The sequence below is a fragment of the Atractosteus spatula genome, chromosome 13, assembly GCF_055471065.1.
Source record: "Atractosteus spatula isolate fAtrSpa1 chromosome 13, fAtrSpa1.hap1, whole genome shotgun sequence".
NCBI lineage: Eukaryota > Metazoa > Chordata > Actinopteri > Semionotiformes > Lepisosteidae > Atractosteus > Atractosteus spatula.
Window position 1 is genome coordinate 5,978,867 of NC_142718.1, and position 23,689 is coordinate 6,002,555.

The following is a 23,689-nucleotide window of genomic DNA, read 5'->3' on the forward strand; positions in this document are numbered from 1 at the left end:
AGGAGTGTTTTGGGCCAAACTAGGGTAAGAGTGAGGAATACCCAATAAATTCTCAGTTTATATGGTAGTATGCCTCTGGATTGAACACCAAATGCAGGAGTATGAGAGCTTTATTGACTTTCTTTCAAACTTTTGCTATAGGAGCAGTATAGACCAAATTCCCTGTTAGGCCGATGCTGTGTATATAGCCATACATAGAGTGATAGAAAAAAAATGTGAAGATATCTTGGAAACTCTATCATTTCTACATATCATTTCTGACCTGAATTACAGCCATGCCATTAGAAATTGTCTATGTTTTAGAGAATCCTAACCCTAACCCTAGCTAAGGGGTTGGGAGGTTAGGGTTAGGGATCAGTTTTCCTTCAAGGAATCAATGCCACCTTCTACTCATTTCCATGGAAAATATACTTCAGCAAATGAAGCTAACAGTCAGAACTGACATAGCAACCTTCCCAAATCCAAGAGAATGCATCATCAACGCTCAAATTCTGTTTTAAGTCAAGTATTCTGAGAGTGGCAATCTCATGGTAAATGGTGTTGTCAATGAGGAGTGTTTTGGGCCAAACTAGGGTAAGAGTGAGGAATACCCAATAAATTCTCAGTTTATATGGTAGTATGCCTCTGGATTGAACACCAAATGCAGGAGTATGAGAGCTTTATTGACTTTCTTTCAAACTTTTGCTATAGGAGCAGTATAGACCAAATTCCCTGTTAGGCCGATGCTGTGTATATAGCCATACATAGAGTGATAGAAAAAAAATGTGAAGATATCTTGGAAACTCTATCATTTCTACATATCATTTCTGACCTGAATTACAGCCATGCCATTAGAAATTGTCTATGTTTTAGGGAATCCTAACCCTAACCCTAGCTTAGGGGTTGGGAGGTTAGGGTTAGGGATCAGTTTTCCTTCAAGGAATCAATGCCACCTTCTACTCATTTCCGTGGAAAATATACTTCAGCAAATGAAGCTAACAGTCAGAACTGACATAGCAACCTTCCCAAATCCAAGAGAATGCATCATCAACGCTCAAATTCTGTTTTAGGTCAAGTACTCTGAGAGTGGCAATCTCATGTTAAATGGTGTTGTCAATGAGGAGTGTTTTGGGCCAAACTAGGGTAAGAGTGAGGAATACCCAATAAATTCTCAATTTATATGGTAGTATGCCTCTGGATTGAACACCAAATGCTGGAGTATGAGAGCTTTATTGACTTTCTTTCAAACTTTTGCTATAGGAGCAGTATAGACCAAATTCCCTGTTAGGCCGATGCTGTGTATATAGCCATACATAGAGTGATAGAAAAAAAATGTGAAGATATCTTGGAAACTCTATCATTTCTACATATCATTTCTGACCTGAATTACAGCCATGCCATTAGAAATTGTCTATGTTTTAGAGAATCCTAACCCTAACCCTAGCTAAGGGGTTGGGAGGTTAGGGTTAGGGATCAGTTTTCCTTCAAGGAATCAATGCCACCTTCTACTCATTTCCATGGAAAATATACTTCAGCAAATGAAGCTAACAGTCAGAACTGACATAGCAACCTTCCCAAATCCAAGAGAATGCATCATCAACGCTCAAATTCTGTTTTAAGTCAAGTATTCTGAGAGTGGAAATCTCATGGTAAATGGTGTTGTCAATGAGGAGTGTTTTGGGCCAAACTAGGGTAAGAGTGAGGAATACCCAATAAATTCTCAGTTTATATGGTAGTATGCCTCTGGATTGAACACCAAATGCAGGAGTATGAGAGCTTTATTGACTTTCTTTCAAACTTTTGCTATAGGAGCAGTATAGACCAAATTCCCTGTTAGGCCGATGCTGTGTATATAGCCATACATTGAGTGATAGAAAAAAAATGTGAAGATATCTTGGAAACTCTATCATTTCTACATATCATTTCTGACCTGAATTACAGCCATGCCATTAGAAATTGTCTATGTTTTAGAGAATCCTAACCCTAACCCTAGCTAAGGGGTTGGGAGGTTAGGGTTAGGGATCAGTTTTCCTTCAAGGAATCAATGCCACCTTCTACTCATTTCCATGGAAAATATACTTCAGCAAATGAAGCTAACAGTCAGAACTGACATAGCAACCTTCCCAAATCCAAGAGAATGCATCATCAACGCTCAAATTCTGTTTTAAGTCAAGTATTCTGAGAGTGGAAATCTCATGGTAAATGGTGTTGTCAATGAGGAGTGTTTTGGGCCAAACTAGGGTAAGAGTGAGGAATACCCAATAAATTCTCAGTTTATATGGTAGTATGCCTCTGGATTGAACACCAAATGCAGGAGTATGAGAGCTTTATTGACTTTCTTTCAAACTTTTGCTATAGGAGCAGTATAGACCAAATTCCCTGTTAGGCCGATGCTGTGTATATAGCCATACATAGAGTGATAGAAAAAAAATGTGAAGATATCTTGGAAACTCTATCATTTCTACATATCATTTCTGACCTGAATTACAGCCATGCCATTAGAAATTGTCTATGTTTTAGGGAATCCTAACCCTAACCCTAGCTTAGGGGTTGGGAGGTTAGGGTTAGGGATCAGTTTTCCGTCAAGGAATCAATGCCACCTTCTACTCATTTCCGTGGAAAATATACTTCAGCAAATGAAGCTAACAGTCAGAACTGACATAGCAACCTTCCCAAATCCAAGAGAATCCATAATCAACGCTCAAATTCTGTTTTAAGTCAAGTATTCTGAGAGTGGAAATCTCATGTTAAATGGTGTTGTCAATGAGGAGTGTTTTGGGCCAAACTAGGGTAAGAGTGAGGAATACCCAATAAATTCTCAGTTTATATGGAAGTATGCCTCTGGATTGAACACCAAATGCAGGAGTATGAGAGCTTTATTGACTTTCTTTCAAACTTTTGCTATAGGAGCAGTATAGACCAAATTCCCTGTTAGGCCGATGCTGTGTATATAGCCATACATAGAGTGATAGAAAAAAAATGTGAAGATATCTTGGAAACTCTATCATTTCTACATATCATTTCTGACCTGAATTACAGCCGTGCCATTAGAAATTGTCTATGTTTTAGGGAATCCTAACCCTAACCCTAGCTAAGGGGTTGGGAGGTTAGGGTTAGGGATCAGTTTTCCTTCAAGGAATCAATGCTACCTTCTACTCATTTCCGTGGAAAATATACTTCAGCAAATGAAGCTAACAGTCAGAACTGACATAGCAACCTTCCCAAATCCAAGAGAATGCATCATCAACGCTCAAATTCTGTTTTAGGTCAAGTACTCTGAGAGTGGAAATCTCATGTTAAATGGTGTTGTCAATGAGGAGTGTTTTGGGCCAAACTAGGGTAAGAGTGAGGAATACCCAATAAATTCTCAGTTTATATGGTAGTATGCCTCTGGATTGAACACCAAATGCAGGAGTATGAGAGCTTTATTGACTTTCTTTCAAACTTTTGCTATAGGAGCAGTATAGACCAAATTCCCTGTTAGGCCGATGCTGTGTATATAGCCATACATAGAGTGATAGAAAAAAAATGTGAAGATATCTTGGAAACTCTATCATTTCTACATATCATTTCTGACCTGAATTACAGCCATGCCATTAGAAATTGTCTATGTTTTAGGGAATCCTAACCCTAACCCTAGCTTAGGGGTTGGGAGGTTAGGGTTAGGGATCAGTTTTCCTTCAAGGAATCAATGCCACCTTCTACTCATTTCCGTGGAAAATATACTTCAGCAAATGAAGCTAACAGTCAGAACTGACATAGCAACCTTCCCAAATCCAAGAGAATGCATCATCAACGCTCAAATTCTGTTTTAGGTCAAGTACTCTGAGAGTGGAAATCTCATGTTAAATGGTGTTGTCAATGAGGAGTGTTTTGGGCCAAACTAGGGTAAGAGTGAGGAATACCCAATAAATTCTCAGTTTATATGGTAGTATGCCTCTGGATTGAACACCAAATGCAGGAGTATGAGAGCTTTATTGACTTTCTTTCAAACTTTTGCTATAGGAGCAGTATAGACCAAATTCCCTGTTAGGCCGATGCTGTGTATATAGCCATACATAGAGTGATAGAAAAAAAATGTGAAGATATCTTGGAAACTCTATCATTTCTACATATCATTTCTGACCTGAATTACAGCCATGCCATTAGAAATTGTCTATGTTTTAGGGAATCCTAACCCTAACCCTAGCTTAGGGGTTGGGAGGTTAGGGTTAGGGATCAGTTTTCCTTCAAGGAATCAATGCCACCTTCTACTCATTTCCGTGGAAAATATACTTCAGCAAATGAAGCTAACAATCAGAACTGACATAGCAACCTTCCCAAATCCAAGAGAATGCATCATCAACGCTCAAATTCTGTTTTAGGTCAAGTACTCTGAGAGTGGCAATCTCATGTTAAATGGTGTTGTCAATGAGGAGTGTTTTGGGCCAAACTAGGGTAAGAGTGAGGAATACCCAATAAATTCTCAGTTTATATGGTAGTATGCCTCTGGATTGAACACCAAATGCAGGAGTATGAGAGCTTTATTGACTTTCTTTCAAACTTTTGCTATAGGAGCAGTATAGACCAAATTCCCTGTTAGGCCGATGCTGTGTATATAGCCATACATAGAGTGATAGAAAAAAAATGTGAAGATATCTTGGAAACTCTATCATTTCTACATATCATTTCTGACCTGAATTACAGCCATGCCATTAGAAATTGTCTATGTTTTAGAGAATCCTAACCCTAACCCTAGCTAAGGGGTTGGGAGGTTAGGGTTAGGGATCAGTTTTCCTTCAAGGAATCAATGCCACCTTCTACTCATTTCCGTGGAAAATATACTTCAGCAAATGAAGCTAACAGTCAGAACTGACATAGCAACCTTCCCAAATCCAAGAGAATGCATCATCAACGCTCAAATTCTGTTTTAGGTCAAGTACTCTGAGAGTGGAAATCTCATGTTAAATGGTGTTGTCAATGAGGAGTGTTTTGGGCCAAACTAGGGTAAGAGTGAGGAATACCCAATAAATTCTCAGTTTATATGGTAGTATGCCTCTGGATTGAACACCAAATGCAGGAGTATGAGAGCTTTATTGACTTTCTTTCAAACTTTTGCTATAGGAGCAGTATAGACCAAATTCCCTGTTAGGCCGATGCTGTGTATATAGCCATACATAGAGTGATAGAAAAAAAATGTGAAGATATCTTGGAAACTCTATCATTTCTACATATCATTTCTGACCTGAATTACAGCCATGCCATTAGAAATTGTCTATGTTTTAGGGAATCCTAACCCTAACCCTAGCTTAGGGGTTGGGAGGTTAGGGTTAGGGATCAGTTTTCCTTCAAGGAATCAATGCCACCTTCTACTCATTTCCGTGGAAAATATACTTCAGCAAATGAAGCTAACAGTCAGAACTGACATAGCAACCTTCCCAAATCCAAGAGAATGCATCATCAACGCTCAAATTCTGTTTTAGGTCAAGTACTCTGAGAGTGGAAATCTCATGTTAAATGGTGTTGTCAATGAGGAGTGTTTTGGGCCAAACTAGGGTAAGAGTGAGGAATACCCAATAAATTCTCAGTTTATATGGTAGTATGCCTCTGGATTGAACACCAAATGCAGGAGTATGAGAGCTTTATTGACTTTCTTTCAAACTTTTGCTATAGGAGCAGTATAGACCAAATTCCCTGTTAGGCCGATGCTGTGTATATAGCCATACATAGAGTGATAGAAAAAAAATGTGAAGATATCTTGGAAACTCTATCATTTCTACATATCATTTCTGACCTGAATTACAGCCATGCCATTAGAAATTGTCTATGTTTTAGAGAATCCTAACCCTAACCCTAGCTAAGGGGTTGGGAGGTTAGGGTTAGGGATCAGTTTTCCTTCAAGGAATCAATGTCACCTTCTACTCATTTCCATGGAAAATATACTTCAGCAAATGAAGCTAACAGTCAGAACTGACATAGCAACCTTCCCAAATCCAAGAGAATGCATCATCAACGCTCAAATTCTGTTTTAAGTCAAGTATTCTGAGAGTGGCAATCTCATGGTAAATGGTGTTGTCAATGAGGAGTGTTTTGGGCCAAACTAGGGTAAGAGTGAGGAATACCCAATAAATTCTCAGTTTATATGGTAGTATGCCTCTGGATTGAACACCAAATGCAGGAGTATGAGAGCTTTATTGACTTTCTTTCAAACTTTTGCTATAGGAGCAGTATAGACCAAATTCCCTGTTAGGCTGATGCTGTGTATATAGCCATACATAGAGTGATAGAAAAAAAATGTGAAGATATCTTGGAAACTCTATCATTTCTACATATCATTTCTGACCTGAATTACAGCCATGCCATTAGAAATTGTCTATGTTTTAGGGAATCCTAACCCTAACCCTAGCTAAGGGGTTGGGAGGTTAGGGTTAGGGATCAGTTTTCCTTCAAGGAATCAATGCCACCTTCTACTCATTTCCGTGGAAAATATACTTCAGCAAATGAAGCTAACAGTCAGAACTGATATAGCAACCTTCCCAAATCCAAGAGAATGCATCATCAACGCTCAAATTCTGTTTTAACTCAAGTATTCTGAGAGTGGAAATCTCATGTTAAATGGTGTTGTCAATGAGGAGTGTTTTGGGCCAAACTAGGGTAAGAATGAGGAATCCCAATAAATTCTCAGTTTATATGGTAGTATGCCTCTGGATTGAACACCAAATGCAGGAGTATGAGAGCTTTATTGACTTTCTTTCAAACTTTTGCTATAGGAGCAGTATAGACCAAATTCCCTGTTAGGCCGATGCTGTGTATATAGCCATACATAGAGTGATAGAAAAAAAATGTGAAGATATCTTGGAAACTCTATCATTTCTACATATCATTTCTGACCTGAATTACAGCCATGCCATTAGAAATTGTCTATGTTTTAGAGAATCCTAACCCTAACCCTAGCTAAGGGGTTGGGAGGTTAGGGTTAGGGATCAGTTTTCCTTCAAGGAATCAATGCCACCTTCTACTCATTTCCGTGGAAAATATACTTCAGCAAATGAAGCTAACAGTCAGAACTGACATAGCAACCTTCCCAAATCCAAGAGAATGCATCATCAACGCTCAAATTCTGTTTTAGGTCAAGTATTCTGAGAGTGGAAATCTCATGTTAAATGGTGTTGTCAATGAGGAGTGTTTTGGGCCAAACTAGGGTAAGAATGAGGAATCCCAATAAATTCTCAGTTTATATGGTAGTATGCCTCTGGATTGAACACCAAATGCAGGAGTATGAGAGCTTTATTGACTTTCTTTCAAACTTTTGCTATAGGAGCAGTATAGACCAAATTCCCTGTTAGGCCGATGCTGTGTATATAGCCATACATAGAGTGATAGAAAAAAAATGTGAAGATATCTTGGAAACTCTATCATTTCTACATATCATTTCTGACCTTAATTACAGCCATGCCATTAGAAATTGTCTATGTTTTAGGGAATCCTAACCCTAACCCTAGCTTAGGGGTTGGGAGGTTAGGGTTAGGGATCAGTTTTCCTTCAAGGAATCAATGCCACCTTCTACTCATTTCCGTGGAAAATATACTTCAGCAAATGAAGCTAACAGTCAGAACTGACATAGCAACCTTCCCAAATCCAAGAGAATGCATCATCAACGCTCAAATTCTGTTTTAGGTCAAGTACTCTGAGAGTGGAAATCTCATGTTAAATGGTGTTGTCAATGAGGAGTGTTTTGGGCCAAACTAGGGTAAGAGTGAGGAATACCCAATAAATTCTCAGTTTATATGGTAGTATGCCTCTGGATTGAACACCAAATGCAGGAGTATGAGAGCTTTATTGACTTTCTTTCAAACTTTTGCTATAGGAGCAGTATAGACCAAATTCCCTGTTAGGCCGATGCTGTGTATATAGCCATACATAGAGTGATAGAAAAAAAATGTGAAGATATCTTGGAAACTCTATCATTTCTACATATCATTTCTGACCTGAATTACAGCCATGCCATTAGAAATTGTCTATGTTTTAGGGAATCCTAACCCTAACCCTAGCTTAGGGGTTGGGAGGTTAGGGTTAGGGATCAGTTTTCCTTCAAGGAATCAATGCCACCTTCTACTCATTTCCGTGGAAAATATACTTCAGCAAATGAAGCTAACAATCAGAACTGACATAGCAACCTTCCCAAATCCAAGAGAATGCATCATCAACGCTCAAATTCTGTTTTAGGTCAAGTACTCTGAGAGTGGCAATCTCATGTTAAATGGTGTTGTCAATGAGGAGTGTTTTGGGCCAAACTAGGGTAAGAGTGAGGAATACCCAATAAATTCTCAGTTTATATGGTAGTATGCCTCTGGATTGAACACCAAATGCAGGAGTATGAGAGCTTTATTGACTTTCTTTCAAACTTTTGCTATAGGAGCAGTATAGACCAAATTCCCTGTTAGGCCGATGCTGTGTATATAGCCATACATAGAGTGATAGAAAAAAAATGTGAAGATATCTTGGAAACTCTATCATTTCTACATATCATTTCTGACCTGAATTACAGCCATGCCATTAGAAATTGTCTATGTTTTAGAGAATCCTAACCCTAACCCTAGCTAAGGGGTTGGGAGGTTAGGGTTAGGGATCAGTTTTCCTTCAAGGAATCAATGCCACCTTCTACTCATTTCCGTGGAAAATATACTTCAGCAAATGAAGCTAACAGTCAGAACTGACATAGCAACCTTCCCAAATCCAAGAGAATGCATCATCAACGCTCAAATTCTGTTTTAGGTCAAGTACTCTGAGAGTGGAAATCTCATGTTAAATGGTGTTGTCAATGAGGAGTGTTTTGGGCCAAACTAGGGTAAGAGTGAGGAATACCCAATAAATTCTCAGTTTATATGGTAGTATGCCTCTGGATTGAACACCAAATGCAGGAGTATGAGAGCTTTATTGACTTTCTTTCAAACTTTTGCTATAGGAGCAGTATAGACCAAATTCCCTGTTAGGCCGATGCTGTGTATATAGCCATACATAGAGTGATAGAAAAAAAATGTGAAGATATCTTGGAAACTCTATCATTTCTACATATCATTTCTGACCTGAATTACAGCCATGCCATTAGAAATTGTCTATGTTTTAGGGAATCCTAACCCTAACCCTAGCTTAGGGGTTGGGAGGTTAGGGTTAGGGATCAGTTTTCCTTCAAGGAATCAATGCCACCTTCTACTCATTTCCGTGGAAAATATACTTCAGCAAATGAAGCTAACAGTCAGAACTGACATAGCAACCTTCCCAAATCCAAGAGAATGCATCATCAACGCTCAAATTCTGTTTTAGGTCAAGTACTCTGAGAGTGGAAATCTCATGTTAAATGGTGTTGTCAATGAGGAGTGTTTTGGGCCAAACTAGGGTAAGAGTGAGGAATACCCAATAAATTCTCAGTTTATATGGTAGTATGCCTCTGGATTGAACACCAAATGCAGGAGTATGAGAGCTTTATTGACTTTCTTTCAAACTTTTGCTATAGGAGCAGTATAGACCAAATTCCCTGTTAGGCCGATGCTGTGTATATAGCCATACATAGAGTGATAGAAAAAAAATGTGAAGATATCTTGGAAACTCTATCATTTCTACATATCATTTCTGACCTGAATTACAGCCATGCCATTAGAAATTGTCTATGTTTTAGAGAATCCTAACCCTAACCCTAGCTAAGGGGTTGGGAGGTTAGGGTTAGGGATCAGTTTTCCTTCAAGGAATCAATGTCACCTTCTACTCATTTCCATGGAAAATATACTTCAGCAAATGAAGCTAACAGTCAGAACTGACATAGCAACCTTCCCAAATCCAAGAGAATGCATCATCAACGCTCAAATTCTGTTTTAAGTCAAGTATTCTGAGAGTGGCAATCTCATGGTAAATGGTGTTGTCAATGAGGAGTGTTTTGGGCCAAACTAGGGTAAGAGTGAGGAATACCCAATAAATTCTCAGTTTATATGGTAGTATGCCTCTGGATTGAACACCAAATGCAGGAGTATGAGAGCTTTATTGACTTTCTTTCAAACTTTTGCTATAGGAGCAGTATAGACCAAATTCCCTGTTAGGCTGATGCTGTGTATATAGCCATACATAGAGTGATAGAAAAAAAATGTGAAGATATCTTGGAAACTCTATCATTTCTACATATCATTTCTGACCTGAATTACAGCCATGCCATTAGAAATTGTCTATGTTTTAGGGAATCCTAACCCTAACCCTAGCTAAGGGGTTGGGAGGTTAGGGTTAGGGATCAGTTTTCCTTCAAGGAATCAATGCCACCTTCTACTCATTTCCGTGGAAAATATACTTCAGCAAATGAAGCTAACAGTCAGAACTGATATAGCAACCTTCCCAAATCCAAGAGAATGCATCATCAACGCTCAAATTCTGTTTTAACTCAAGTATTCTGAGAGTGGAAATCTCATGTTAAATGGTGTTGTCAATGAGGAGTGTTTTGGGCCAAACTAGGGTAAGAATGAGGAATCCCAATAAATTCTCAGTTTATATGGTAGTATGCCTCTGGATTGAACACCAAATGCAGGAGTATGAGAGCTTTATTGACTTTCTTTCAAACTTTTGCTATAGGAGCAGTATAGACCAAATTCCCTGTTAGGCCGATGCTGTGTATATAGCCATACATAGAGTGATAGAAAAAAAATGTGAAGATATCTTGGAAACTCTATCATTTCTACATATCATTTCTGACCTGAATTACAGCCATGCCATTAGAAATTGTCTATGTTTTAGAGAATCCTAACCCTAACCCTAGCTAAGGGGTTGGGAGGTTAGGGTTAGGGATCAGTTTTCCTTCAAGGAATCAATGCCACCTTCTACTCATTTCCGTGGAAAATATACTTCAGCAAATGAAGCTAACAGTCAGAACTGACATAGCAACCTTCCCAAATCCAAGAGAATGCATCATCAACGCTCAAATTCTGTTTTAGGTCAAGTATTCTGAGAGTGGAAATCTCATGTTAAATGGTGTTGTCAATGAGGAGTGTTTTGGGCCAAACTAGGGTAAGAATGAGGAATCCCAATAAATTCTCAGTTTATATGGTAGTATGCCTCTGGATTGAACACCAAATGCAGGAGTATGAGAGCTTTATTGACTTTCTTTCAAACTTTTGCTATAGGAGCAGTATAGACCAAATTCCCTGTTAGGCCGATGCTGTGTATATAGCCATACATAGAGTGATAGAAAAAAAATGTGAAGATATCTTGGAAACTCTATCATTTCTACATATCATTTCTGACCTTAATTACAGCCATGCCATTAGAAATTGTCTATGTTTTAGGGAATCCTAACCCTAACCCTAGCTTAGGGGTTGGGAGGTTAGGGTTAGGGATCAGTTTTCCTTCAAGGAATCAATGCCACCTTCTACTCATTTCCGTGGAAAATATACTTCAGCAAATGAAGCTAACAGTCAGAACTGACATAGCAACCTTCCCAAATCCAAGAGAATCCATAATCAACGCTCAAATTCTGTTTTAAGTCAAGTATTCTGAGAGTGGAAATCTCATGTTAAATGGTGTTGTCAATGAGGAGTGTTTTGGGCCAAACTAGGGTAAGAGTGAGGAATACCCAATAAATTCTCAGTTTATATGGAAGTATGCCTCTGGATTGAACACCAAATGCAGGAGTATGAGAGCTTTATTGACTTTCTTTCAAACTTTTGCTATAGGAGCAGTATAGACCAAATTCCCTGTTAGGCCGATGCTGTGTATATAGCCATACATAGAGTGATAGAAAAAAAATGTGAAGATATCTTGGAAACTCTATCATTTCTACATATCATTTCTGACCTGAATTACAGCCATGCCATTAGAAATTGTCTATGTTTTAGGGAATCCTAACCCTAACCCTAGCTTAGGGGTTGGGAGGTTAGGGTTAGGGATCAGTTTTCCTTCAAGGAATCAATGCCACCTTCTACTCATTTCCGTGGAAAATATACTTCAGCAAATGAAGCTAACAGTCAGAACTGACATAGCAACCTTCCCAAATCCAAGAGAATGCATCATCAACGCTCAAATTCTGTTTTAGGTCAAGTACTCTGAGAGTGGCAATCTCATGTTAAATGGTGTTGTCAATGAGGAGTGTTTTGGGCCAAACAAGGGTAAGAGTGAGGAATACCCAATAAATTCTCAGTTTATATGGTAGTATGCCTCTGGATTGAACACCAAATGCAGGAGTATGAGAGCTTTATTGACTTTCTTTCAAACTTTTGCTATAGGAGCAGTATAGACCAAATTCCCTGTTAGGCTGATGCTGTGTATATAGCCATACATAGAGTGATAGAAAAAAAATGTGAAGATATCTTGGAAACTCTATCATTTCTACATATCATTTCTGACCTGAATTACAGCCATGCCATTAGAAATTGTCTATGTTTTAGGGAATCCTAACCCTAACCCTAGCTAAGGGGTTGGGAGGTTAGGGTTAGGGATCAGTTTTCCTTCAAGGAATCAATGCCACCTTCTACTCATTTCCGTGGAAAATATACTTCAGCAAATGAAGCTAACAGTCAGAACTGACATAGCAACCTTCCCAAATCCAAGAGAATGCATCATCAACGCTCAAATTCTGTTTTAACTCAAGTATTCTGAGAGTGGAAATCTCATGTTAAATGGTGTTGTCAATGAGGAGTGTTTTGGGCCAAACTAGGGTAAGAATGAGGAATCCCAATAAATTCTCAGTTTATATGGTAGTAAGCCTCTGGATTGAACCCCAAATGTAAGAGTATGAGAGGTTTATTGACTTTCTTTCAAACTTTTGCTATAGGAGCAGGATAGACCAAATTCCCTGTTAAGCCGATGCTGTGCATATAGCCATACATAGAGTGATAGAAAAAAAATGTGAAGATATCTTGGAAACTCTATCATTTTTACATATCATTTCTGTCCTGAATTACAGCTATGCCATTAGAAATTGTCTATGTTTTAGGGAATCCTAACCCTAACCCTAGCTTAGGGGTTGGGAGGTTAGGGTTAGGGATCAGTTTTCCTTCAAGGAATCAATGCCACCTTCTACTCATTTCCGTGGAAAATATACTTCAGCCAATGAAGCTAACAGTCAGAACTGACATAGCAACCTTCCCAAATCCAAGAGAATGCATCATCAACGTTCAAATTCTGTTTTAAGTCAAGTATTCTGAGAGTGGAAATCTCATGTTAAATGGTGTTGTCAATGAGGAGTGTTTTGGGCCAAACTAGGGTAAGAGTGAGGAATACCCAATAAATTCTCAGTTTATATGGTAGTATGCCTCTGGATTGAACACCAAATGCAGGAGTATGAGAGCTTTATTGACTTTCTTTCAAACTTTTGCTATAGGAGCAGTATAGACCAAATTCCCTGTTAGGCCGATGCTGTGTATATAGCCATACATAGAGTGATAGAAAAAAAATGTGAAGATATCTTGGAAACTCTATCATTTCTACATATCATTTCTGACCTGAATTACAGCCATGCCATTAGAAATTGTCTATGTTTTAGGGAATCCTAACCCTAACCCTAGCTTAGGGGTTGGGAGGTTAGGGTTAGGGATCAGTTTTCCTTCAAGGAATCAATGCCACCTTCTACTCATTTCCGTGGAAAATATACTTCAGCAAATGAAGCTAACAGTCAGAACTGACATAGCAACCTTCCCAAATCCAAGAGAATGCATCATCAACGCTCAAATTCTGTTTTAGGTCAAGTACTCTGAGAGTGGAAATCTCATGTTAAATGGTGTTGTCAATGAGGAGTGTTTTGGGCCAAACTAGGGTAAGAGTGAGGAATACCCAATAAATTCTCAGTTTATATGGTAGTATGCCTCTGGATTGAACACCAAATGCAGGAGTATGAGAGCTTTATTGACTTTCTTTCAAACTTTTGCTATAGGAGCAGTATAGACCAAATTCCCTGTTAGGCCGATGCTGTGTATATAGCCATACATTGAGTGATAGAAAAAAAATGTGAAGATATCTTGGAAACTCTATCATTTCTACATATCATTTCTGACCTGAATTACAGCCATGCCATTAGAAATTGTCTATGTTTTAGGGAATCCTAACCCTAACCCTAGCTTAGGGGTTGGGAGGTTAGGGTTAGGGATCAGTTTTCCTTCAAGGAATCAATGCCACCTTCTACTCATTTCCGTGGAAAATATACTTCAGCAAATGAAGCTAACAGTCAGAACTGACATAGCAACCTTCCCAAATCCAAGAGAATGCATCATCAACGCTCAAATTCTGTTTTAGGTCAAGTACTCTGAGAGTGGAAATCTCATGTTAAATGGTGTTGTCAATGAGGAGTGTTTTGGGCCAAACTAGGGTAAGAGTGAGGAATACCCAATAAATTCTCAGTTTATATGGTAGTAAGCCTCTGGATTGAACCCCAAATGTAAGAGTATGAGAGGTTTATTGACTTTCTTTCAAACTTTTGCTATAGGAGCAGGATAGACCAAATTCCCTGTTAAGCCGATGCTGTGCATATAGCCATACATAGAGTGATAGAAAAAAAATGTGAAGATATCTTGGAAACTCTATCATTTTTACATATCATTTCTGACCTGAATTACAGCTATGCCATTAGAAATTGTCTATGTTTTAGGGAATCCTAACCCTAACCCTAGCTTAGGGGTTGGGAGGTTAGGGTTAGGGATCAGTTTTCCTTCAAGGAATCAATGCCACCTTCTACTCATTTCCGTGGAAAATATACTTCAGCAAATGAAGCTAACAGTCAGAACTGACATAGCAACCTTCCCAAATCCAAGAGAATGCATCATCAACGCTCAAATTCTGTTTTAAGTCAAGTATTCTGAGAGTGGAAATCTCATGTTAAATGGTGTTGTCAATGAGGAGTGTTTTGGGCCAAACTAGGGTAAGAGTGAGGAATACCCAATAAATTCTCAGTTTATGTGGAAGTATGCCTCTGGATTGAACACCAAATGCAGGAGTATGAGAGCTTTATTGACTTTCTTTCAAACTTTTACTATAGGAGCAGTATAGACCAAATTCCCTGTTAGGCCGATGCTGTGTATATAGCCATACATAGAGTGATAGAAAAAAAATGTGAAGATATCTTGGAAACTCTATCATTTCTACATATCATTTCTGACCTGAATTACAGCCATGCCATTAGAAAATGTCTATGTTTTAGGGAATCCTAACCCTAACCCTAGCTTAGGGGTTGGGAGGTTAGGGTTAGGGATCAGTTTTCCTTCAAGGAATCAATGCCACCTTCTACTCATTTCCGTGGAAAATATACTTCAGCAAATGAAGCTAACAGTCAGAACTGACATAGCAACCTTCCCAAATCCAAGAGAATGCATCATCAACGCTCAAATTCTGTTTTAGGTCAAGTACTCTGAGAGTGGCAATCTCATTTTAAATGGTGTTGTCAATGAGGAGTGTTTTGGGCCAAACTAGGGTAAGAGTGAGGAATACCCAATAAATTCTCAATTTATATGGTAGTATGCCTCTGGATTGAACACCAAATGCTGGAGTATGAGAGCTTTATTGACTTTCTTTCAAACTTTTGCTATAGGAGCAGTATAGACCAAATTCCCTGTTAGGCCGATGCTGTGTATATAGCCATACATAGAGTGATAGAAAAAAAATGTGAAGATATCTTGGAAACTCTATCATTTCTACATATCATTTCTGACCTGAATTACAGCCATGCCATTAGAAATTGTCTATGTTTTAGAGAATCCTAACCCTAACCCTAGCTAAGGGGTTGGGAGGTTAGGGTTAGGGATCAGTTTTCCTTCAAGGAATCAATGCCACCTTCTACTCATTTCCGTGGAAAATATACTTCAGCAAATGAAGCTAACAGTCAGAACTGACATAGCAACCTTCCCAAATCCAAGAGAATGCATCATCAACGCTCAAATTCTGTTTTAAGTCAAGTATTCTGAGAGTGGAAATCTCATGTTAAATGGTGTTGTCAATGAGGAGTGTTTTGGGCCAAACTAGGGTAAGAGTGAGGAATACCCAATAAATTCTCAGTTTATGTGGAAGTATGCCTCTGGATTGAACACCAAATGCAGGAGTATGAGAGCTTTATTGACTTTCTTTCAAACTTTTACTATAGGAGCAGTATAGACCAAATTCCCTGTTAGGCCGATGCTGTGTATATAGCCATACATAGAGTGATAGAAAAAAAATGTGAAGATATCTTGGAAACTCTATCATTTCTACATATCATTTCTGACCTGAATTACAGCCATGCCATTAGAAAATGTCTATGTTTTAGGGAATCCTAACCCTAACCCTAGCTTAGGGGTTGGGAGGTTAGGGTTAGGGATCAGTTTTCCTTCAAGGAATCAATGCCACCTTCTACTCATTTCCGTGGAAAATATACTTCAGCAAATGAAGCTAACAGTCAGAACTGACATAGCAACCTTCCCAAATCCAAGAGAATGCATCATCAACGCTCAAATTCTGTTTTAGGTCAAGTACTCTGAGAGTGGCAATCTCATTTTAAATGGTGTTGTCAATGAGGAGTGTTTTGGGCCAAACTAGGGTAAGAGTGAGGAATACCCAATAAATTCTCAATTTATATGGTAGTATGCCTCTGGATTGAACACCAAATGCTGGAGTATGAGAGCTTTATTGACTTTCTTTCAAACTTTTGCTATAGGAGCAGTATAGACCAAATTCCCTGTTAGGCCGATGCTGTGTATATAGCCATACATAGAGTGATAGAAAAAAAATGTGAAGATATCTTGGAAACTCTATCATTTCTACATATCATTTCTGACCTGAATTACAGCCATGCCATTAGAAATTGTCTATGTTTTAGAGAATCCTAACCCTAACCCTAGCTAAGGGGTTGGGAGGTTAGGGTTAGGGATCAGTTTTCCTTCAAGGAATCAATGCCACCTTCTACTCATTTCCGTGGAAAATATACTTCAGCAAATGAAGCTAACAGTCAGAACTGACATAGCAACCTTCCCAAATCCAAGAGAATGCATCATCAACGCTCAAATTCTGTTTTAGGTCAAGTACTCTGAGAGTGGAAATCTCATGTTAAATGGTGTTGTCAATGAGGAGTGTTTTGGGCCAAACTAGGGTAAGAGTGAGGAATACCCAATAAATTCTCAGTTTATATGGTAGTATGCCTCTGGATTGAACACCAAATGCAGGAGTATGAGAGCTTTATTGACTTTCTTTCAAACATTTGCTATAGGAGCAGTATAGACCAAATTTTCTGTTAGGCCGATGCTGTGTATATAGCCATACATAGAGTGATAGAAAAAAAATGTGAAGATATCTTGGAAACTCTATCATTTCTACATATCATTTCTGACCTGAATTACAGCCATGCCATTAGAAATTGTCTATGTTTTAGAGAATCCTAACCCTAACCCTAGCTAAGGGGTTGGGAGGTTAGGGTTAGGGATCAGTTTTCCTTCAAGGAATCAATGCCACCTTCTACTCATTTCCGTGGAAAATATACTTCAGCAAATGAAGCTAACAGTCAGAACTGACATAGCAACCTTCCCAAATCCAAGAGAATGCATCATCAATGCTCAAATTCTGTTTTAAGTCAAGTATTCTGAGAGTGGAAATCTCATGTTAAATGGTGTTGTCAATGAGGAGTGTTTTGGGCCAAACTAGGGTAAGAGTGAGGAATACCCAATAAATTCTCAGTTTATTTGGAAGTATGCCTCTGGATTGAACACCAAATGCAGGAGTATGAGAGCTTTATTGACTTTCTTTCAAACTTTTGCTATAGGAGCAGTATAGACCAAATTCCCTGTTAGGCCGATGCTGTGTATATAGCCATACATAGAGTGATAGAAAAAAAATGTGAAGATATCTTGGAAACTATCATTTCTACATATCATTTCTGACCTGAATTACAGCCATGCCATTAGAAATTGTCTATGTTTTACGGATTCCTAACCCTAACCCTAGCTAAGGGGTTGGGAGGTTAGGGTTAGGGATCAGTTTTCCTTCAAGGAATCAATGCCACCTTCTACTCATTTCCGTGGAAAATATACTTCAGCAAATGAAGCTAACAGTCAGAACTGACATAGCAACCTTCCCAAATCCAAGAGAATGCATCATCAACGCTCAAATTCTGTTTTAAGTCAAGTATTCTGAGAGTGGTAATCTCATGGTAAATGGTGTTGTCAATGAGGAGTGTTTTGGGCCAAACTAGGGTAAGAGTGAGGAATCCCAATAAATTCTCAGTTTATATGGTAGTATGCCTCTGGATTGAACACCAAATGCAGGAGTATGAGAGCTTTATTGACTTTCTTTCAAACGTTTGCTGTAGGAGCAATTTTGTATATATAGCCATAAAGTATGTTTATAAATTAATGAAGTATTCTCAAATAGGACATGACATTGGCCATAATCCACTAAAACCAGTTTAAGCTACAGTACAAATAGTATTAACTCAGTACTTTTTCATAATCTATTAAGTTTCTTTAGCTGCTTTAATCGTTTGTGTCAGAAAGCAATTGACAGCCAGAATGCTTTATCTACATTGTGGTCACAAATTCTTAGGCTTGTGAAGAATTCTCCATCTCTTTGTAATGTAAAACAAATATCCTAAATTCCACCTGTTTCATCTATTGGTACTTATTATAATTTGACTACTTTGCTAACTTCCTGGGTCCTTCCTTATATAGAAAATGATGTAGAATATGCATGCCCTTTTTCTTGTACCAGAATAGACCACAAGGTCTCTCATAATAATGTCAAGATATTGTGTTAGTGATGATGTGTTCACATGCTTTGTTTTTGGTAATTAAATGGCCCTTTTCAAATTCCTAGAAAAGATATTGTTCTTACCGATTGCACTGTCATGTTCATACTATGCTCTTTTCCACCTCTCTCTCCAGCAAACCGATCTAGGACAGTACATGATTCAGCACCCGGGGGGACTTCACTCCTACAATGTTAAGGTAACAAATCAGGAAATGCTGTAATTCCTGCCCATAGCTCAGACAGGAGTGCCTGTGATAGAATTACCTCTACCACAGTATTGCTTGCAGGTCCTGAGGGGAAAAAGTTGCATAATCTGTTCTTTCAGAATTATTTTAACACAGAGTCAAACATTAATCAGATTTGTAAAGGTATTACAGCATCATTGTCACCTCATACAGCTGAAGAAAGAACTAAATTCATTATGTGAAGTCAAGAAAGTATTTTTTCTTAATTCCGTGACTTGCTGGCAATGTGAAATAGAATAGCGATCCTACTTTTTTTTACACACCATCACACACAAATACTTGCGCGGCTTTTAAAAAGTTCCTGAAAACCACACACAGCAGGCTTGATGGACCAAAACGCTGTAGGATTTTAGAGGCCAGATTCCTCAGTGTTTTTTTCTGAGCAGAACTCTTTCCAAAACCCTTTCTAGGTCCTGTAGATGGAATGGGTGTACAGTAAGTGATTTGATTGGGGGGCCTTTCCTACTTACTATATTATATTAAATGGCTTTTGACCAAATATTTTCTGTATGATTACAAGGAACCTGCTTCAAGAATGTGACTTAGATTGTTCCAGACACCTACAACTGTTTGTATGAGAATGTATCTCCTACTTTCATTTCAAAACCAGTTCCTCTTAATTTACACTTGTGTTCTGAGCATGTTTTTTGATAATGAAGAAGTTCTAAGAGTTAACCTTTCCAGAATACTTACTCACAATACTGAACAACTATTTTAATCTGTCTGTCTGACCCTTAAAGTCAGGAATTAATCGTCGCACTTCTTTGAACTGAATCCACAACAGCAAACCTTTATTAAATTATATTTAATTTACTTATAATTAACTTTAATTTAAGCATTTTTGCCACCTCACTTTGTGTAGAGGAGAACATTGACAAATTGTCTACTAGTTGCTTAAAATTAATCCAGAGTGACATACCCATCAGGAATTTTGAAGAAGCTTTGCAGAGAATTGACAAAAATGCATAAGGCGTTTGACCCCAGATACAGGCTGTGTTTCGAATCAACCAAGAAATTTTAAAGGAGAAAGGCATAGCTGACAGTGTAAAAAGATCTGTAGTCTTCTTGTGCTGTTTATTATGTCTTCAGCAAAGCAAAGGTTTTAAGGGTGATTAACAAACTTGAGAAGACGGATGTCTGTTGCCTGAATTAAATTAATATGTGTGCAAAGGGAAGTATTTTTCAGCCTCCAATTGAACATGACAGTGACAGCAGTGTTATAGCCAGTCCTCAGATTTAATAGTCCAGTTCTAATAGCAAACTGTGTATGATTTGGCCATGTTCCCTATTAGGTGACTTAACCGCTTTCATTTCAGATACAGCCGGCATTTTAAGGAGAAAGTGCTCAGTACAGTGAACGAGTAGCATGAAAATTGGAACCACATGCAAAGATGAAAGAACGACTTTGGAAATTGGATAAGGCTGCCTCCTTGTAATTTCTACATGTTGCGTAACAAGAGACCTTTCTTGGGGTTTCAATTTTGTTGCTATGGTTATGGCTGATAACTTTGAGGTCTTATGCGCCCCTACATGCCAGTCATTTTACAAGTGTTGCTTTCTAACGTAACCCAATCTCCCCGGCATACAGAGGGAAACGCTGGCCAAGCCCCCACACCCCCAGGGGAAGGGGCTTGATTAGGAGGAACAGTGCTCCGTGTGTCCAACATGCGTTCATTTCCGATCCGATCTTAAAGCCCTGTAAAACAAATTTCAAAAGAATCGGTTGCTTTCATTGCCTGTCAATCTTTCTCGGCTTCAGCTTTTCCTGTTCCAGCTGCTCCGAGGGCTTTCCTATATTCATCGTCAGAGGATTCTGCATCGAGACCTAAAGCCCCAGAACCTGCTCATCAGCTACCTGGGAGAACTTAAGCTTGCAGATTTCGGTGAGTTGCAAAAGAGCATAGATGATCCAGACCTCATTATATCCCAAGACTGCCTATACAGTAAGTACAGTACACACATTTGGCCGTATTTCAGCACTCAGGCCTTCGCTGTTAAATGCAGAATGTTGACCCACATTCTTTGAAGGTGGTCCATGGCTTATTGTCATTGTACTTTTACTAGACAGTTTAAAGGACCGCAGTTTAGGAATAATTGCAAGGTTATTTTCTTACGACTGCCAAAAACTCAGTATTTAATTTTAGGACTACTTGCAGAATTAGTCATTTTAAAAGGCATCTCACTTTCTCCTCACTGCAGCACATATTGCATTATAATGTAGCCTGACAGATATTCTCATAGGTCTTCCCCTTTGCCTGCAATGGACTGGTGTCCCATCCAGGGTGTATCCCACCTTGCGCCCATTGCTTCTTGGGATAAACTCTGGCTCCCCTGCGACCCAGAGCTGGATTAAACCGTGAGAAAATGGAGGGATGAATATTTCCCTTTGCTGCCTACCTCTCTTCACATGGGTCTTTTTAACTTATGTTCTTATTATGACTGGATTAAAAGTAATACAATTTATTCCTAAAGCAAAACCTACAGTATTTACCTAACCAAACGGTTAATCCCTAGAATTACTTATTCTGTTGACCGACTGGAATCCTGACTTGGTTTCCCTGTGTGTTGTGTTCTTGCTTGAGATATCTATCCTTCCTTTCAGGATATTCATTTCCTACAATATCAGGGGAAAGCGGGATGATGTACAGTATGAATGCAAGTCTCTGAAATTGTGGTTTCTATTCTCCGAAAGCCCAATTCCACACACCCCAACCATTCATGTGAAAACCAATGTTTTTTCCTTTAGGCACATTAATTGGTCAGCTGATTAAGGGAGGCTGGACATTGCCCACAGCTTTCAAATTCAGCTGATTGCCACCATGTGTTTGTTTTATCTACAGGTTTAGCACGCTCAAAGTCCGTCCCTAGTCAATCCTATTCCTCGGAAGTGGTGACTCTCTGGTACAGGCCTCCTGATGTTTTACTGGGAGCTACAGACTACTCCACTGGACTGGACATATGGTGAGGGTCAAAGCTAGAATAATAAATGGTTGGAAACTCCATTTTTGACAATGCATGGTGAATTGAAGTGGTGGCATTCCTGATTTCTGTATAAATGTAGATTCCTCCTACAAATTATATATGGGACAGTAATGATCTAGTATAGAATATTACAATAGGAAAATATGAAATTTTAGAATATATTTAAATTTTGCACTTTATTCCATTCCTTTAAAATCTTTGTTCCTTCCATGCAATTGCAGTCAAAACACTGCAAGCTATTTTCCACACCGTTCCTATAAATTGCAGTCATTTGTTGTGATTTTTATGCAAAAATGTCAATGACATACTGTAGACATTTGCTGGTTACTGTAATGATACTGGGTGTAGTGATTCACAGAGTCAGAGATCACAATGGGTGGTTTTCAGCATTTCAATGGACTGATCTAAAACGAAAATTGAGTTGCTATAGCCAATGGCCAGATTTCAGTTTCCGTTTTTTGTCCTGCGCCAACTCCATTTTCATTCTGATCACCTTGTTTGGAATCAAGCGAATGTCGCTTCGTCATGGCTCAGAGGACAAAACCACCATGGGGGTATGAGGTATGAGGATGGGTAGACATACTGCTTTGAGCTGCCTACCCTCACAGCCTGTCATGAATGGACACACTGCAAGATCCACAAATTCCTCCAAAAGTGTCATGGCATCAGAAAGCATCACCAAGCATCAGAGATGCACTACAAACACACTATAGCAACAGAAGAGGGTTATAGGATGCGATTTACCAACAAATCAGTGAGATTCACACCGTCTGTTTTTGCGATGAAGCCCAATCCATCATTCGGGATCCCAGTCATCCTGGCCACAAATTGTTCTCCCCTCTGAGCTCTGACAAGGGGTACCGCACTATTAAAGCGCAGACTACTAGACTCAAGAGAAGCTTCTATCCCACTGCAGTGCACATCCTCAACAGCTAGCTGCAATGCCTAAATACACATCTGAACTATGCACTTTTTGTGTGATCTACCATGTTTTTTTTCACTACTACATAATTTATTGTCCCACAACATTTATTGTTCCTATTATTTATTATGCTCTAATGTACTGTCTACAGTGTTGTCTGTTGTACTGTGTCCCGAGAGATCAATGCGATTAAGAATTCCAATGTACGTGTACACATAGCAATAAACTACTCTACTGCTCCTTTGCTTCAGTGCTGATTAGACAAGCTATATACTGTACGGTATCTGTCACTACAACAGCGGGACATTCCTGCAAGCAGGAAATCCCAAGAGTCATTCAGGTGTGAGAAGAAGCCGAAACGTTGTGTACAGCTCTTTTCTGCTGTGTACATGCTGTGTACATGCTCTTTTCAGCATGGAATAAACCTTTATGTGTTCCTATGCTTTCAATAAGCAGCTTTACAGCTTGAGCCACCCTGGAGCCCCCAAACCTAAATTTTTGATTGTCTTTGCTAAAATCTCATAAAACTGTACCTCCTACGAATGGAAAATTCCGTGAAATAATACTTTTAATATTTGTCTTCTCTTTTTGATGGAAAAGAATTTTCAATGCTTAAAACAATTTACTGAATGTAGAAATTGGGATAGGAAAAATCTAACTAAAGAAACAGCATCTTTAGGCTACACTCTACGTTAAGTAAATCCTCTTACTTTAAGTTGCCTTTTTAAGTTGTCTAAATTTGAGAGCTGCTCCCTAAGAAAAACACTGAATCCTCAAATGGATGTCACAAAACATGAGAGAAGTGTACATAAATATTTTACAAAATAAAAAACAATTTTGATTATGGCAGGTG

The 23,689-nt window shown here is 38.7% G+C and overlaps 1 protein-coding gene across 1 annotated transcript in view; it reads left to right on the forward strand.

Annotated features, from left to right (window-relative positions):
• cdk15 (cyclin dependent kinase 15) overlaps positions 1-23,689 on the forward strand; it is a 152,167-nt gene that overhangs the window by 68,658 nt on the left and 59,820 nt on the right. The window contains exons 7-9 of the mRNA XM_088930527.1: positions 18,822-18,884; positions 20,692-20,815; positions 21,773-21,893. Coding sequence (XP_088786653.1) covers positions 18,822-18,884; positions 20,692-20,815; positions 21,773-21,893 — 308 coding nt within the window. The remainder of the gene's footprint in view (positions 1-18,821; positions 18,885-20,691; positions 20,816-21,772; positions 21,894-23,689) is intronic.